General features: G+C 33.7%; 1 protein-coding gene across 2 annotated transcripts in view; it reads right to left on the reverse strand.

Moving 5' to 3' along the window:
- Nucleotides 1-19,626, reverse strand: part of LOC150095038 (uncharacterized) — a 68,790-nt gene that overhangs the window by 29,116 nt on the left and 20,048 nt on the right. For both annotated transcript variants that reach the window (XM_090411379.1, XM_090411377.1), the window contains exons 3-4: nt 16,770-16,917; nt 1,123-1,207 (exon numbers count right to left, since the gene is read on the reverse strand). In XM_090411379.1, the coding sequence (XP_090267505.1) occupies nt 1,123-1,207; nt 16,770-16,917 (233 nt within the window). The remainder of the gene's footprint in view (nt 1-1,122; nt 1,208-16,769; nt 16,918-19,626) is intronic.

The raw sequence follows: 19,626 nt of genomic DNA on the forward strand, positions 1-19,626 counted from the left end.
ATTTTACAGGAAAAGTCTCATCATGAGTGATAAGGCACTATTCTAGACTGGCATTGCATTTTCCATGGTTCAGAATTGTCTGACTGAAGGGAGGTACAGAGAACAAAAAAAGCTGTAATGTTGGTGAGAAGTTTATACACCATTTATTTCTGTATAGCAAGCATGCTTATAGTGATAACAGAAATAGCACACAAGGCTCTTTTTTGTTTCTGTGATGTCCACTTTGCAGCTATGATGCTTCATAGCTATGTTTGTCTGTGTTAACAAAATTGAAAACACCACCTGTCATCGTCCGGGTTTGTTACCACCATCTTTGCTACATGCAAAATACATAATTGAGTTCCAGTACATTGAATGAAGGCTGATATTAAAACTAGGAAAACTGTTTTGAAACACTCCAAGTACTTAAATATTTGTGATGATATCTTTAGCCCCTTGGAAACTATTGTGGTAGTTTCATTTGGTGACAGAGTTTGAAGAGGAACTGCTTTTAAAAATGATGAACAAGGGAGCACAAGTTCAAAGCAACATATTCTGAAGAACCACCTGCCTAGTGTAATTCAGAGATTACCCTGTGATTGTATATTTCTTCTTCAGTCATATTTTTAAACATGGTATCAAGTAATGTGCAAGTTTCTTTCTGTCATACAAATTTCAAAATTCTTTCTACCTAAAGACATACTGCAAATGTCTTTACATTAACAATTTTGATGTTCTGTGCAATTCTTTGTCGCGATTTCAATGCAGTGTTTGTTTCAAGATAATACAGAAAAACTTATTTCCTTTAGCTTTGGTTTTTCTATAACAGTTCTAACAGAAACTGTAGGGAGAAAACTCAAGGTTTAATCTCATATCAGTGATCATAAGTACACCACTTCAAAAATAATGGAAGGAACACACACACACACACACACACACACACACACACACACACACACACACACACACACACACACACACACGTGTGTATATATACAGCTAGAAAATAGGTGTAATTATACATAAAATATAAATATTTTATGGAGGAACATAAAATATTCCTTCAGAGTGGAATATCTTATGACACTGTAAGTTATTTCTTCTGAACTTGAGATTACCAACAGTAAACCATGCATGACCTACCTATTAAACCGACCTCGCTGACCACGCCTGGCTTGTGTTGCCCTTGGAATCACTGAAAATGTTATCTGAATGTTCATGGATCGTCCTAGATAATATGAATGGAATAAACAGCAAAATTAAAATACAAAAACATACATTCTACAAAATAGCACAGAGCAGATTTTTATGTGCATTTCTTTTAACAATATGAAAAATTATCTAAACGCTCTTACTTTTCAAATTTCCCAATGCATTCATTGTTTGATCACCACAGGCCTGAAGAGAATGTTCTAGGAAATTGGCATACATAATTAATGGCATACATCCATGATTGTCAGCATGGGTTGACAATAGGGAGATCATTTTGGTTGGAACCAATGGCCTGAGAGGTGAGAAGTACTGTATGAGGGACGATATGAAAGAGTTGTTGGAAGAAGCATAAGAGGGTGAATTTGTGTCTACTGCCCTGTAAGATAGAGAAAAACTGAGAAGGAGAGTGATGACAGCTAATGAATCAATATGCAGATTGTGCAGAAGGAATGATGTAGAGTTTGTCAATGGAAAGATTTGTACAATGCTTATGGACTGCAATTAAATGGCCCATACAATTTATGGGCATTAAATTGTATTCATATTTAAATGGATTTGGAGTTAGGTGTCTGGAGAGAGAGAGAGAGAGAGCTTTGTTCACTGAGAGTGTGGAAGTGCAAAGTCAAGAAAACTAAAGCAATTAGGACAGTGCAGAGCTGTTTGTCTGTGAAAGTACCCATGAAGTGAAAACAAAAAATGCAGAAGCTAGTCTCTCAGGCAACAATAGTTGGGGGCCCTAAGAGGATGCTACTACAGTGTCTATATACTAATGCTAGAAGCATCAGGAATAAGAGGGAAGAGTTTTTGGCATTGGTTAGTGCAACGTCACCAAAAGTTACAGGCATTAGTGAGACTTAGCTAACAGCAGATGACATAGTAAAATAATATTTGGTTTACAGATCAAGTGTTGATAAAATTTATTAACTCTACCAACTAGTTTCACCACACTTTAACTGTTGGCATCTTCAGGGCACTGACATATAGGCTTAAAACAATCTCACAATTATGAGTAACTGTAAAACTGACAAGAATAATTACAAATAAAATAGCATCGAATGTGAGTGAAACACGTATCGCGTGTACAAGGTTAGCTAGCTGTTGCAAAGGAACTTCTTGTAGTTTGTGTTAAAGTTCATTTCTTGTATTTTTAGAGATCTAATTAGGGTTTTCCATATCTCTGGGAGTATAAAACCTTGATTTCTGTTAAGAAATGAACTTGAACACAAACTACAGGAAGTTACTTAGCAACAGCTAGTTAACCTTGTACACGCGATACATGTTTCACTCACGTTCAATGCTATTTTATTTGTAATTATTGTTGTCAGTTTTACAGTTACTCATAATTGTGAGATTGTTTTAAGCCTATATGTCAGTGCCCTGAAGATGCTAACAGTTAAAGTGTGGTGAAACTAGTTGGTAGAGTTAATAAATTTTATCGATACTTGATCTGTAAACTAAATATTATTTCACTGATTCATATGATCAAGAAAATAAACCTTCATTATGAGCAGATGACAGTTATGGGGATAGAATGTGACAGATTTAGTATTTTCAGAGAGTATAGAATAGACAGGAGAGGGAGTGGGATACTGCAGATGATAGCAAATGAATTGCAGCCAATAAGATTAGGAGTCAGTTGAACAGATAGCAGATTGACTCTTTTGAGTCAATCCGGTGTGTGATTGAGATCAAAAAGTATTATATGGAACAGCAGAATCCAGGAGAAGGCAGGTGACTAGTGGTGTGCTGCAGGGCACTGTGCTCAGACCATTGCTGTTTAATTTGTACATAAATTATATAAGAAATAATTTGAAGGAAAATATTAAGTTGTTTGCTGATGATGCAAAGTAAACTGATTAGGGTAACAGTTAATCAAGGGATGCAGAGAGCTTGCAGGATAATTTGAATAGGCTGACATTATGGACAAAACATAATGGATGTCAATTCAATGTGGAAAAGTGGCAAGTTATTTTGGGATATAAAGATTACAAGCTGTGTATATCATTGAAGGAACTGCATTCAAGGAAATGGATGAAGCTAGAAATTTGGAGATAGTAGTAGATACAGAGTTCAAGTTTAGAGAGCATATTGCTAAAGTAGCCAGTGTAGCTCACAGGATTACTTGGTTATTGAAGAACATACTAGCAAGCAGAGATAAGGGTGTTATCATTCCTCTTTATAAAGTCTTAATATGGCTATGGGGTGCTTAAGGGTCAAAGCTGTATAATTGAGAGGAGACCTCCACATGGCCTTTAAAGGAATGTGGAGAACCGACCAGGGCTTCTGACCTAATGTCCAATCCTAACCTTCTCGTGGTGCACCCTGTTGGGTATCTACTTGGATACTGAACGGACGAGGATGGGCTGGCAATTTGGGATTTAGCCGACCAAATTGTATTCTTATTGGTTAAACCAAAATATAGAATGATGGTACAACATGACAAAATTTCATGCCGGCTGGAGTGTCGCCCGGTTAAACAAGGCCCCCGTTGTTTTCGCCAGGGTACCAGGGCAAACAGCGAAAAGTCAGCTACTGGAACAAATCTGAAAATAAACCCCAACTCAACATCACCAGAGTTAAAGATCGGTACTATCAACGTAAGAAGCCTGAATGGCAAAGAAATGGAACTAGCTGAGGAATTAGATAAGTACCAGATTGACATAATAGGGGTGACTGAAACAAAAAAGACCAAAACTGGTGAGATCGTTCTGAGCAATAACAAAATGTTATATTCAGGCAATGACAATCAAGGAAAAGGAGTAGCCATAGTATTCAACACAAAATACGAGGCTAATCTTCTTGAATGGCAGTCAGTCTCAAGTAGAGTAATGTGGGCAAATATGAGAATGGGGAACTGGACAATGAGACTTATTTGTGCCTATGGTCCCACAGAAGGTTCTACTAAGGTAGAAGTGGAGGAATTTTTTGAGGCTTTAGAAAAAGCAACTGACACAAAAAAAATGAAAAGTTGGTCCTTGTTGGGGATCTAAATAGCAGAGTAGGAAATGATTGTGAGACATACAAAAATATTTTGGGAAAATTTGGAGAAAAGTGCAAAGCTAATAATAATGGCAAATATCTGTTGGATTTCTGCTCAGGACATGGACTGGTTATTACTAACACCATGTTCCAACATAAAAATGTGCACAAATTCACATGGAGAGAAGAGGCTAGGAATAAGAAAAGTCTCATTGACTATGTTATTGTTGATAGTGATGTTTTCTCCCTGGTGCAGGACACCAGAGTGTACAGAGGATTTGAAATTGGAAGTGATCACTATTTAGTCTTGAGCAGGATAAAATTGAATTTCACATTGAAAAGAATAACATGTAAGAAAGTTTTAAAGCGAATAAAAGTTGAGCAGCTCTCAGATGTGAACTGTAGACTAAAATACACAAAGATTATTGAAGAAAAAATGAGAGTTTGAGAACAGGAATCAAACATTAGAGATTCAGTGGCAAACCCTGAAGAAAACATTGACTGATTCTGCCAGAGAGGCATCTGGTGAGGTTGTCTGTAAGGATAAAAAAATCAGAACTCCCTGGCGGACACAGGAAGTTAAAGAGGCAGTGAAGAAAAAGAAGAAAGCATACCAAAAGTTCCTGTCAAATAAGTCAGCTTGTGCTCTTAGAGAATATAGAGACAAATGCAAGAATGCTAAATACTGTGTAAAACTAGCTAAACAAAAGTCATGAGAGGATTTGGCAAGAATATAGAAAATAAATATCAAGAAGGTGTCAAAATATTCTGGAGGTTGTTGAAGAAGCTTAAGAATGGAGGAAAGAGTGTGCTGTAAAAGGAATTAGAGATGATAAAGGTTACATGAAAATGGGAGAAAAAGATATCCTTGAAGTATGGAGTAATTACTTTGAAAAACTGCTAAATGAAAGTGATGACAGCATAGTGGCAAAAAACACTGACCAGGCATGCAGTCAAGAATACATATCCATACTTGAAGTAGAAAAAGCTATCAAAGGCTTGAAATGTGGAAAGGCAGCAGGAGTAGATGATATTCGACCAGAAATGCTGAAGTATGGTGGTATAAGAGTCTTACAGTGGCTGCACTGCATAGTTCAGAAAGCCTGGACAGAGGGACAAATTCCCGATGATTGGAGTAGAGCTCTCATAGTACCCATATATAAAAAGGGAAATAAAACTGAATGTGAGAATTACAGAGGTATTTCCCTATTGAGTGTTCTTCCTGGCAAGATCTATGCAAGTATACTTGAGAAACGGTTGAGAAGAATTGTGGAAGAAAAGCTTGGTGAAGAACAAGCTGGATTCAGGCCAAATAGAGGCTGTCAGGATCAGATCTTCACTTTACGACAAATAGTCGAGAAAACATGGGAATATAACAAAGATCTGTATTTAAGTTTTGTCGATCTGGAAAAGGCATATGACAAGGTGCCAAGAGAGAAGCTATTCAATACGCTGCAGTTATATGGTGTCAATGGGGCATTATATCAAGCAATACTTAGTCTTTATTTGAGTTGTAAGTCAGAAGTTAGAATTGAAGGAAGTACAGGAAGATGGTTTAATGTTAAATCTGGTGTGAGACAAGGATGTACATTATCCCCTCTGTTATTCATTATCTATATGGATCACATTATGAAGGAAAGTGGTATTAAACAAGATATCAAAATTGGAGATGTTAATGTCAGCTCTTTGCTTTATGCAGACGATGTTATACTTCTAAATAAATCTACTACAAGTCTGCAAGATTCTCTGACTAAATTGAATAACTGTTGTAATAGATATGGTATGAAGGTCAGCAATAAAAAGACAAAGACAAAAGACAAATGAAAATAGGCAGAATCATTGAAAATATCAACTGTGTTGTCAATGGAGAACCTGTGGAACAAGTAAAACATTTCAGCTACTTAGGCACGATTTTTACTGAAGATGGTAAATTAAATATAGAAATAGACAACAGAATCAGCAAAGCTGGTGTGGTGGGAAGTCAATTGAATAAATTCATATGGAATAAGAGAGAAATTAGTCGAAACACTAAATTAGCTGTATACAAGACAGTGTTCAAACCAGTTCTAACTTATGGATCTGAGAGCTGGGTCAGAAGTAAAACACTTGACTAAAGCCTAGAGACCACAGATATGAGAGTCCTGAGAAAGATTATAGGCATGAACAGATGGCATCAATGGCAATATCATATTAAAAACGAGGATATTAGGAAAGAACTTGACATTGTCAACATCCAGGAATGCGTTAGCAGAGCTAATCTCAGGTGGTATGGTCACTTGAACAGAATGGGCGAAGAAAGATCAGCAAAACAAGTGTTCTCTGCCAGGTCGGCAGCAAAACGACCCAGAGGAAGACCAAGATATAGGTGGATTGATACGGTCCAAAGTGCCTTAGACGATAGAAATATAAGATCTGATAATGTTGGCATCTTGACAAGTAACAGACTAATTTGGAGGAAAATTGTAGCTAGGAAGTTAGTAATGATGTAATTTTTTTCATGTAATACTATCATATCCTGTACACCCCTTGAGGGTACATGGCAGGAATTTGATGATGATGATAATATGGCTACATCTGGATTAATGTACTCAGATCTGGTGGTTTCTTTGGGAATGATAATGTGGTAAAGAGGATCCAGAGGCAAGTGAAGAGTAGAACAAGAGGCCATTCCAGGTAACTGATAAGGAGAGTGTGAGGAAAGGAGTGAGAAGGTTCTTTACATGGTGAGCAGAATGCATTGCCTGAGTGTTTCACATTGAAACACACTGAATCAGAATGCAAGGTTGGATGAGTGTGTGTGTGTGTGTGTACACACGCCTCTCATAACGAGTCATTGACTCCATGGAGGTCAAGCGTTACTAATAACAAAATTATTTCTTAAATCAAAATACTATTCACTTAAAAAAAAAAAAATTTCAGCTTTCTGCATCATAAGTTGATAAATGAAAAGCAGTTTATGGACACGCACACCTGAATGCAAATAAACTCTGAAAACCTGAATGCTTTGTCAGTAAAATTAATGCTAGTTAACATGGATTTTTTTTTTTTTTTAACTGGGATTGAAATAAGTGTATTCTGTGTATTTTAGGGAACAGAATTTAAAAATGCAACTTTTGCCACATCAGTATTCTTTATATATCATTGAGCCAAGCATGTTTGGGTTTACTGATAATTGATTATACAGTAGTCCCCCCCCAATCTGCTGGGGATACATTCCAAGACCCTCAGGTGGATACCTGAAACCACGGATAGTACCAAACCCTACATATATACTTTTCTATACATACATACATACCTACCTATGATAAAGTTTAATTTATAAATTAGACACAGTAAGAGATTAATAATAACTAATAATAAAATAGAACAATTATAACAATATAGTGTAATAAAAGTTATGCGAATGTGAATGGAATCTTAGCAATCAGCATACGATTTTTTTTTTCTTTCCTTATGAAGTCAAGAACTTTCACCTTTTCACTTAAAGGAAGCACTGTATGGGCTTCTCTTTGGCATATCCGAATTTCCAGCATCACTACTCTTGCACTTTAAAGCCATTATTAAGTAAAATAAGTGTTACTTGAACACAAGGACTGCAATACCGCAACAGTTGATCTAGTAACCGAGGGTGGGTAGCACATATAGTATAGCATGGATATGTTGGAGAAAGAGATGATTCATGTCCCAGGAGGGACGGAGTGAGATTTAATCCTTCTACTCAGAACAGCACACAATTTAAAACATGAATTATTTCTGGAATTTTCCATTTAATATTTTTGGACCAAGTTGACTGCAGGTAACTGAAACCGTGGATAAGGGAAAAACTACACACACACACACATTGTATGTGTGTGTTTGGTTTTTCTTTTTTATACTGCTAGCTTGTGGCTGAGTTGACATTATGCTAATCATAATTTATACTGTTATCTACTTCTACATCTAATTTACCATCCTCTACTAAAAACTGTGACTTGATAGATAAAATGTGTCATATTTTATAAGTTCACTACCGAGAACATAACTGATATTGTCTACCCCCCCCCATCTATTTTATAATGTAGCTCATTTATTAAAGGTTTCAAATTCATTATAGTGCAAATTATTGAACAAAGAATTCAAACACAGTCTAATCACAATTGTTCTCAATTGTATTCATATTCAAAAATTAGAGAATGTAAAACAATACAGACTGTTTTTGTTATGTGTGTTTTTGCACTTTAAGTGTAAAGTAAAGTTAATTTCATTCAATGGATTAAGGAAAAAAAAAGGTGGTCTATGATTTGAGGAAAACCAAAAGATTATGCAAGAGATTATCTCTTCTGTTTAACTACTGTATTTTGGAAATTTATGTGAAAAACAATAAAAATTTGATATGATTCAAACTTGAAATCCCACGAGACCAGTATCTTTCTCTTTAGATTTCTAGTACCTAGTCCATCATCACGTTATTGCTATACTAATGAACCTTCTGCTTTTAGTATGGATAGGACGTCATCAGTAACATGAAGGCATTTAAGCAAATATATCCAACTCATATAAGTATTAAGTTGCATTCCAGTAACTAAGATTTCCAAAAATTTCAGAAGCCAAACTTATGAAAAGAGTTTCACTGCAATGGAACAACAAGCTTGGAAATTACTAATGGATACTGACGAAGTTTATGGGAAAGAAACACAATAAAAATTAAAATAAAAGATTGCTTAAAGAACTAACAGATCAACTCATAATAAAGTATCACAACTCATCTGGATTTCTTTCCTGAAAAATCTCGGTGAAGTTAGTGAACAGTTCTACCAGGATATCACAGTAATGGAGCAGCGATACCAAGGAAAATGGAATGCTAGTATGATAGGAAAGTATACTGTTAGGTTCTTGAGGGAGAGAGAGAGATATGCAAAAGTACCAATATTAACCTGAGTACTTATAAAGCTGACTTAAATGTGTATTTTTCTTCTTTGCTTACTTAGTGTAAGCAAATATAGTAAAAGCTGTTTTTATTCATTTTGCAATATACATCTTTTTTTCTACTTAATAATTATGTTTTATTACTATATAATACAGTTATCTCTCAATATAGCAAACACCACTACAGCAAATTCACTAATGAAAAGTCTCAAGCAAAGTCCCAAAAATACAATGCTAAGTTAAACGAAGTTAACTATAATAATGTTCCTGTGGGTGGTCCTTATAAAATTGCCATAGTGAGAATTGACTTTACTTAGCCAATATTTAGATATACTTATAAACAAGAACTCTGATATGCTGGGGGTAAAAAAATTAGATTTTTAAATTCCATGCATTAAAATACATAAATGCCTGATGACTAGTTAGACAATTCATGTTGATCAGTGTAATCGGTCATATGCTCAGAGATTTTCACATCATTTACATTTGCGAAAATCTGAAAGATGCACGTTTAGATTGCTGAAAGATTTATGGAATGAAAACAAGAGTGAATATGTAAGAAATGTTTTGAGAGTGAGGATAGCTGCGTGGAGAGAGAGAGAGAGTAAAGCATATGATAATGGAGTAAAGAATATTGACAAAGGTCTGGAAAATGTTAATGTCACAATATCATTGAAAGTGCAGTAGTGGAAGGTCAGAACCTCATGAAAGAATTAGCAACTTACATGGAGTACTTCACAGAACAAAGCGAAAGATGGAAAGATTACAGAAATGCCCGGAAAATGGTAGGAAATGAGAAGAGAAAAGAGGAAAAGGTGCAAGGCAAGAAACAAGAATGTAAACTAAATGAGAGAATGAGGATAAGGAGAAATTTTTTATTATAATTCTATGATAAGAGGCATACTTAATAATGAGCACCTAACTAAATATTTTTTGGTGCAAAAATCAATAACATTAGTGAAGCTATCAAGAATGTAAAAAGGTAAAGTGAAAGACGTTATGTTCTAGACGGCATTAATGACTTCGAAGATATGAAAGAGTGACTGGAAGAAGCAAAGAAGAAGACAAAGAGTGATGATTGTAAGTTGCTATCAGACTGCAACAGAGGCAAACTGAGGAGTACAATGATCCTCAACAAATTCAATGCACAGGTTGTGCAGAAGTAATGGTGTGGAGTTTGTAGACCTATGGGCTGAATTTGTAGGATGGAAGGACTTACATAATACTGTACTCAAATGGATTCAGAGTTAGGTGTCTAGAGAAATCTTTGTTCACTGAGCACGTGGAAGTACAAAGCCAGGATTAGTATACAGTTTAGGTATACTAATACCAGAAGTATCAGGAATGAGAGAGAGAGTTCTTGGCAATGGATGGTGATACTTTGCCAACCATACCATCTGAAATTCAGCTTTCTAGCCAGGCATTCTGAAATATATTAGAGGTTTGCATAGCAAAACTTGGGACCAGAGTTTATTAGCATGCAAGGCTATAGTTAATTTAGGGTAGAAACACTAATTCACCCCCCCCCCATTTCACTCATAAAACCAAAGAAATGATGATGATAAAAAAATGAAAAAGAAACCACAGGAAATAAAAGAAAACCATTTGAAATAGAAGACAAAAAAAAATCATGGAAAATTATACAAAGCCAGCAGACCACAGAGATTGGTAGGAAACATACAAAAAAAAAAAAAAAAGTACACAAAATGACAACATCAAAAATACAAATGCAACTAATAATGGAAGATATACGAAAGAACTAGAAGAGAATGAAATTATAAAAATAAAAATCCAGAAATGACATTTAAATTTAGATATTTAAATATCATTTAGAGTTAGCTTAAATGAATATCACTTACCTGAAATCTTTCAAAATTAACTAAATATGTACAGTCTGTACCATTAAAATAACATCAAAACTTCAGCAGTCAGCCAATTCATAATTGATTCTCAATTACAAAGAAGAAGAAGGCATAAGCGATGAACTTATGTCTTCTTCTAGTCTGCATTAGTCAGCTCGAGGAGAGGACTAAGTGATTGACATAGCTACTGTTTAGTGTCAGCTTCCTAATGAAAGAGACCCAATGGTGTAGTAATAGCATAAACTGATACTGTTCTTTTATAACCGTAAATTAAAGAACCAACTCATTTTGTGTTTGAAAGATAGATTCTTTATCCATAAGGTAAAAATTCTAAATTTTTTACCTAAATCTTTCATTATAATCATCTGCACATATTGGTTTATTATGAAGATATCAAGTAAGTGACATTAATTTAAGCTACTATAACATTTTGAAATTTAAATATTAATTGAGGATTTTCATTTTTATAATTTCACACTCTTCTAATTCTTTTTTATGTCGAATGGATAAGAGGAAGAGGGGTGATATGATAGAGACCCAGAAGGTTAGTAAGGGATTGTTATGGGATCAATGTTTCTGTTGTCAGTGTATGATTTCTGCCAATCCTTTGTGTTCTGTCATCAATGTATGTATGATTTCTTCTGTGTATTGATTGATTGTGATTTTATTTGGTATGAAATTCAGCTGTTTGTAACAGTGAGCTTAAAATAGTTAGAGTTTAAAAATGAAAAAGGATATAAAAACTGAATGTAAGCTTTACAGATAAATTTCCTACTGAGTGTCCCAGATAAGATTTATGCAATAAAAACTGTGGAAGAGAAACCTGCAGAAAGAAATAGGTTCAAACAAAATAGGGGTTATTGAAATCAGATTTGTATTACATTTCTCTCCACAATTCTTCTTAGCTTCTGGTCAATTATTATTGCATAAATCTTATCTGAAACACTAAGTAGAGAAATTTCCCTGTAATTCTCACACTGAATTTTATGTATCCTTTTGTAGATTTTGTTTATATATATCAGACCCATGCAGAAGGTTGCAGTACATCAGTACCATGTGCTGATGCACTCTAGGTCCTCAAACACTATAATGTTCACTGTTTCCTGAACAGGTGAAAATTGCAGTCTTTGGGGTAAGGTAAGGCAAGGAAAGGAAAGATTTGAGATTTTGCATTCTCAGACATGAGATGTTGGTTTTCACAAATGCACAAGCACTGCCTTTGTGGTGGGTGAAATTGTGTAAGGTGTAGTTTCAGCAAAATGGATGATAGTTGAGGGTGCAGCTAGTTCCATTAAAAATAATAGGTTGATCCAGATGGCTAAGTGGCAGACAATGTTTTTGTTGATGTTTGGCCACAAAATTGTAAGTAAAGTGGATGTAGAAGCTTTTCTTTTTGTAAGACTTTTTAATGGTTGTGGTTTCTTATTGATTTTTGCTACATTTTTAAAATTTTCTGGTTGAATATTTATGCTTTTCTGTGATCGGCAGTAAAACTTTTGTTACGCTGTCTTTCATTCTTGGTTTGGAAGAAGAGTTAAATAAAAATAGACTTATTTAGACTTACATCCTGGTTTGAACTCATTAGGTTTAATGAAATAAATACAGCACATAAAAATAATTAAACACATATTTAATCAATCCTATATTTTGTCTCAGTAACTGAGACATCGTCAGGGAAACAATATTAAAATTGCAAAAACAAAACACAAAATTGCACAAACCAATAAATGGAAAAAATTAAACTGAAAGCCTGAAGTCCTATGAAGGGTGCAGGAGGCTTAAGAAATAAGTTTCCCAAATCTTGGGAAGTTTAATACAACCATATTTATTAAGATTATGTTGGGGTTTCTTAAATTTGCTGCTGATTCTAAAAACAGTCTGTAAAATATGTATTTGTGTGAAGTATATGTTAGTTTTCTTGCATTTTGTGCAAGGTCAGCTAGAACCTGACTGACAATAGAACTTTGTAAACACCTGGAACAGAGGAGTCTTGGGAAAGTGGATAAATACAATACATATATGAGGGAGAGGGGTTGGAAAGTTCTGATAAACACCTAAAACAAAATTATATTAAAGCAACTGATATAACCATACGAAAGAGCATACTAGTAGCAGAGTTATGAAGGTAACTTATGTTATATCAGTTACTTTAATATAATTTTGTTCTAGGTGTTTATCAGAACTTTCCAACCCCCCCCTCCTCCAGTAAAAATTAAATGTGAACTTAATCAATCCTATATTTCATCTGTCACTGAGACATTGTCAGTGAAACAATATTAAAATTAAAATAAAAAAAAAAAAATCACACAAAATAAACAGAAAAAATTAGATTGAAAGCCTAAAACCCTCTGAGAGGTGCCCTCTATGAAGCAAAGTTCCTTGTTCATGCAACTTATCACATTATTGTCAAACTGGGAGATATGCAAAAGAACCGTGTTGCCTGATAGAGTGGTGAGAGCGAGACCGTTCAATGAGTAGTATGATAGACTTTGTGTTTCCTAGGAAGGAGCTCCCGTGATTTTGACTCCATGGAGGCCTGAATAATAATGATCATCATCATAACACTAATTACAGGTATAGACCATATTGGTCTGTTACGGTCTCATTACCCATCCAATATCCTTTTTTGAGGTCTACCCTGCCTTCTCTTTCCAATTGGCTTATATTTTAGTATTCATTTAGGATGTCGGGTGTTGGCCATTCTGTTTACATGTTCAATCCATTTTTGTTTATAATTGTTTAGTTTTTCTTCTATTGATTTTGTTTTTAGTTCTTTTAAAATGTCTTCATTCCTTTTTTGATCTAATAATGTGTATTTTGCAGTTCTGCTCATAAATCTCATTTCACTTGTTTTTGTTCTATGTTTATCTTGTTTGTTTATTGCCCAAATTTCACTGCCATATAATAACGTGGGCATTGCTAAAGTAGTGTATATTTTCAAGTGTATTATATTTGGGTTGAGTGTTCTATTTATCAGGCCTATAAGCTGTAAAAATTTTGAAGTTTTTGATTTTATGTCTTTTTTCCCTTCATATGATATTTCACATCCAAGATAACTGAAAGTATTTATCTGTTCTATTATTTTATTATTAATAACTATTTTGCTTCTAACTGGAGTTTGTCTACAAATTGCCATTGTTTTAGTTTTATCTATGGAAAATTTCATTCCAAACTGTTCTACTATAATGTTTAAATTACAGGTATCCCTTGCTTAACGCAGGATTTGATTAACACAGCGAAATTAATTGCGGCAATCCCTTGATATATACGCGGCAAGAGTTTTGATTAACTTGCCTTTAACCCTGCAGAGCTCGCAGCTGATCTGACAGACACATGCAAAATGTTTAATATAAATATTCTTACACAATTCAGCGTATAGCTTGGAGGTCATGAGTAGCTGTGCATTCACATGTTACGAGTGATATTCTGCACTGTTTTTTGCTGTCAGTTTGGTTTAACACGTTATATAAAGGTTTGTGATATTTGACAGTAAATTGTATCTGAGAGATACCGTGACTTCTGATGTCAGTATAGTATGGTTTAGTTGATTTATTTTTTATTCTTTGTTCAATAATTTCTAGATTGTAACTGAAAATAAATAAACCATCATGTATTACTGAAATAGAGAGCCAAAGGTTTATTCATCATACATGTTGTCTAGGAGATGTGCTTTACATTATGGAAATACTAAGGAAAGTGATCTGGAGCTTACTCCACATTTACTACGAGGTGCCCATAAGGTTGCTTATGCTTGCATCCACCGGTAAATAATGTAGGTACAAGTATTTATTAAACATTTACTTTGCATTCATTTTTTATCTGTCCTAAAAGAGTACCATATAAAACGAATTATTAATACAGTAATCGATCATGGACGAATTATAATTTTTACCATTGATCATTAGATTTGATTAATGCGATTTTGATATACGTGGTAACATCGAGGGATTAATTAGCCGCGTTAATCGAGGGATACCTGCATATATTGTTCTTTGTAAATTGTCTTCCTTATCTGATATTATTATCTGATCATCTGCAAATAATAGCATATTTATTTTGTTATTCTGGGAAATTTCTATACTTTAATTGTTTAAGATGTTCCACTGTATTAATATTTCGTTAATGTAAATATTGAAAAGTTTTGGAGACAGAGGGCATCCCTGTCTTACTCCTTGGTTTATAGATTGTTTTTCAGACAACTTTTCATTTTTTATTTTCATTTCATTATCTTTGTATATATTCAATATTACATGTAGTAAAATATTAGGTATATTTATTCTTTGTAATATATCAAACAGTATATATCTTTTTACTTTGTCAAATGCTTTTTTGTAATCTATAAACAAAAGATGAGTTTCCAAATTAAATTCTCTTCTTTTTTCACAAGTAGTTTTAAACAGAAAGCTACATCTATTGTAGAGCGTCTTTCTAAATCCATTTTGACATTCTAATAATATTTTTTCACTGTATATTTTTAGTTTTTCATTAAGTATTCTGCTATATATTTTGTAGTATGTATTCAATAAACTAATACCTCTGTAGTTAGCAGGTTTTGTTTATCCCCTTTTTTAAATATAGGTATATGTCCATTTGTATACATTTTATTTAAAAATTTTAGTAATCTTTGATGAAATTTTTTTCCAGCAAATTTATACAGTTCAGAGTTTATCCCATCTTCTCCTGCTGATTTGCCATTTTATTTTATTTAGGTTGTCCTTTAATTCTTTCACTGTTATCATATCATTTAAGGTATTTTGTAAGTTTCTGGTGTAATTATTTTTGATGCCAGTATCATCCATCCAAAGATCTGTAAAGTAATCCAAGAATTCTTTTACACCTATTTCACAATTTATATTTGCAGTTTCTTTTATATCTGCATTCATGTGTTTTAGTATTTTGTACGCAAATGGGAAAAATTTGTATCATATATGTAATTTTCTAGATATGATACAAATTTTTCCCAGCTTTCTCTTTTGGCTATTGCTCATCTTTTTTTATATTCAATTTCATCTTCTTGTTTTATGTAATAATAATAATAATATTATTATTCTTGTAATAATAATAACAATTTGCTGCAAGAAGGCAAGGCTGACCCAGGAGAGGCTATATATTGCACCTTTAGTCCAGAATTCAACCTTCTAGCCAAGGCCTTTGGAATTATGAAATGTAGCTAGTGTAAAACTTTTAGCCCTCTGTATTTGACAATTCAGATCAAATATAATATACTCTAGCTACCTTTCTTCAAGTACTGATATATATTCCTCTTGAATATTTTATACCACTGTTTATCTCATTTAACAATTTCCAAGTAATTACTCCAGATCCAAAATATAAGTATCTTCAGTACTTTTGTCACCTATATTATCTCTGATTCCATTTAGAGTAATTTTTCTTTATTTCAAACTCTTTCAATTGCCTCCAGAACATTTTACTACCTTTATAACATCCGTCATCAACATTATTGCAATGTCTTCCCATGACTTTTGTTCAGTGACTTTATATGTAGCTTAATTTTCTTACACATTTCTCTGTATTCTCTCAGAGAACTTGCTTATTTATTTGCCAAGAACTTTCAATATAATTTCTTCTTTTCTAACACTGCCTCTTAACTTCTCGAATCAGTGTTTCTGATTATTCTATCCTTTAAGTTAATTTTGCAACAAACATCTCTGGCTGAATGAATCAGTGTTTTCTAAAGAAAAAAGATTGATTCAGCCAGGAAAGGAGAAAAATTTTCTACTAAATTTGACAAACTAATCAAAGATTAAGTCCTTTTAACATTAATCCAAATGAATATCATCAATATGAAAAATTTTCTAAAGAAATTGTTACCATCCAAAGGGACACCATTGTACTGCTTCAGTGCTCTCATTGCATCTGACCGTCGCTCAAATAAAACATCTGCCGTACCAAGTGAGAGACCAGTTCTGTCATAATGGACGGATGCTTTTCGAAGAGGACCAAATTCAGAAAATAATTCCTACAGATTAAAAAAAAAAAAAAAAAAACCATAAAGCTTATTAAAATAAACAATTTATTACTATTATAGTTTTTAAGGTATACCCTCAAGGCAGAGCAGACAATAGTCCAACACATTTAAGAATTCAGTATTAGCTTCCTATTAATAATCTTCTCTTAAATTATCCTATTATTTGTCAGAGTATTTGATTTGATCAGCTCTTACTTCTCATCCTCTAAAGAAGTGGTTCTATAGACAATCTAACCTTGGTAGGAACTTTTTCTTTTATTTGCCCCCCCCCCCCCACTTCAAACTGTTTTGCAAATCTTTCATTCTGTTTATGTGACAAGAGCACCTTAGATTAAATTTCATACACAGCCTTGGATCCCAACAATATGTAGTTAATTTCTCAAATATTCAGTTTTTAATGCAGTTCGGCCATTGAGGTTACTCACTTCCCATTTTCTCCCGACTTCTCATATTTGATGTCTCCAATCCTAACTGTTTATGTTTATGTCCTTATTCTTAGTTGAAAGGATAAGAGTCATTAATTTGGTGTGTAGTTTAAAAAAATAGTGTGAAAATTATATTTATGCACTACCTTGGCCATCTTCTTCACGGCCAATATGGGATGAGAATAAATTTAATATGATCTTGGTTGTTGGGAAAAGAGAGAAGAATGAAGTTTTGTTTAAAAAATGAAAGCAGTCAATTGCTAAAAAAATTATGGCAGATATAACCAAATTCATGGGAAAGAACTGAATCAATGGAACAAACAGCCTTGAACCTGTGTTAATGTTTTAAAGATACTATAATGGTGAACTATTTTAAGTGTAATTGTATATGTATATGCAGTTTACAAAAGTTTTCAAACTGCATCTTCATCATCACTGTACATAAAATTTGTCCTTCACTTTACTGTCTAGGAAGGCCAAACTAGTTAACCATTATTTTTCTGTGTGATACTTTTTAAATTTACAAAAATATGTACCTAATACATCCATGCAGCCAAATGATAAAGATATCATCAGCAGAGCTGAGCCAAACTGTGGAACTGCTTTGTGACTCTACTAAGAATTTAGTTTAGTTGCTTTATGTTTAAGCTATTAAATTCCTACAAGAGAGAGTTGTAGAAAGTTTTTTCGCTTGGTTAAAGTTAATTAAATTATGCCAATAAATTATACTTTTGTTTAATCCTTTACCCAATTGCCCCAGTATTCCAAATGTAAGCAAACAAAGTTTGTGCCTAAAGTATCTTCATGGCTAGCAAAGACTTCCTTTTAGATATATGCAATGCTATACATTATGGAAAGGCCACTACCCAGACCGATTTCACCTTTATTATGGTCTCACCAGTGGGAACCAGACCCAAATACCAAGATTGAATTAATGCAGAAGTCGTATTTTTCTCGGTTTGGCCCCACTAATGAGACATCAAAATTGAGACTTGTAAAGGATATCCATTTTGAAACTGACCAACACATTAAGAGGAATAAATTTGAAAAAACAAATCTAAAGAGTTTTATTACAATGGCATTAAAAAAATGCTTTACTCTTTTCTCCAAATTTTTCTGTATGTCTGATAGTCATTTCCTACTCTGCTATTTAGATCTCTAACAAGGACCAGGTTTTCCTTTTTCGTTGTGTCAGTTGCTTTCTCTAAAGCCTCAAAAAATTCCTCCACTTCTACCTTAGTAGAACCTTCTGTGGGACCATAGGCACAAATAAGTCTCATTGTCCAGTTCTCCATTCCACATTGGACATTATCTCAAGCAATATATAGCTTATACAGTTTTAGATGGAAATTAGAATAAAAGAATGTGCAGGAGGATAGTTTGATGTAAGACAAGATGTATGCTGTTTCCACACTTATTCATTACTAAATGGATCATGTTATGAATGAAAGTATCATTAAATCTGATATCAAAATCAGATCAATTTATATATGCTGGTTTCAATAAATTAAGGAACAAAGAGAAAAATCACGATAACTCGAAAACTGTAGGATGAATTTTTATGTAATTCATTAAAAGCAGCATGATATGAAATGGGAAAGAAACGCCCACAAAAATTGTAAATAAATAGTTTAATTCAGTAACAAATAGGTATATTAAGACTGGTCAAACACAAGATGTCTATACACTCAAGTGTCCTGCACCAGTGAGAAAATATCACTATCAACAATAACATAGTCAATGAGACTTTTCTTATTCCTTGCATCTTCTCTCCATGTGAATTTGTGCACATTTTTATGTTGGAACATTGTGTTCGTAATAACCAGTCCATGTCCTGAGCAGAAATCCAACAGGTATATACCATTATTATTAGCTTTACTCTTTTCTTCAAATTTTCCCAAAATATTTTTGTATGTCTGGTAGTCATTTCCTACTCTGCTATTTACATCCCCAATACCAACTTTTCCATTTTCATTGTGTCAGTTGCTTTCTCTAAAGCCTCCACTTCTACCTTAGTAGAACCTTCTGTGGGACCATAGGCACAAATAAGTCTCATTATCCAGTTTTCCATTCTGATATTTGCCCACATATTATCAGCAAACTTCTTCCCTTTCTGGATACTTTAATAATCCACACATCTACAGACAATATTTAATTTTCAGTTTATAAAATATCTTCCTTTACTGGTAGAAACATTAATCAATCCTCAACACCATCATCCATCACAATCAAATGACCTTGATCAACCTAGTACCTCATCACAACATTAGAGGAA

Source organism: Typopeltis vanoorti, chromosome 21 (genome assembly GCF_054136105.1).
Source record: "Typopeltis vanoorti isolate ZY-2024b chromosome 21, IOZ_Tvanoo_1.0, whole genome shotgun sequence".
Classification (NCBI taxonomy): domain Eukaryota; kingdom Metazoa; phylum Arthropoda; class Arachnida; order Uropygi; family Thelyphonidae; genus Typopeltis; species Typopeltis vanoorti.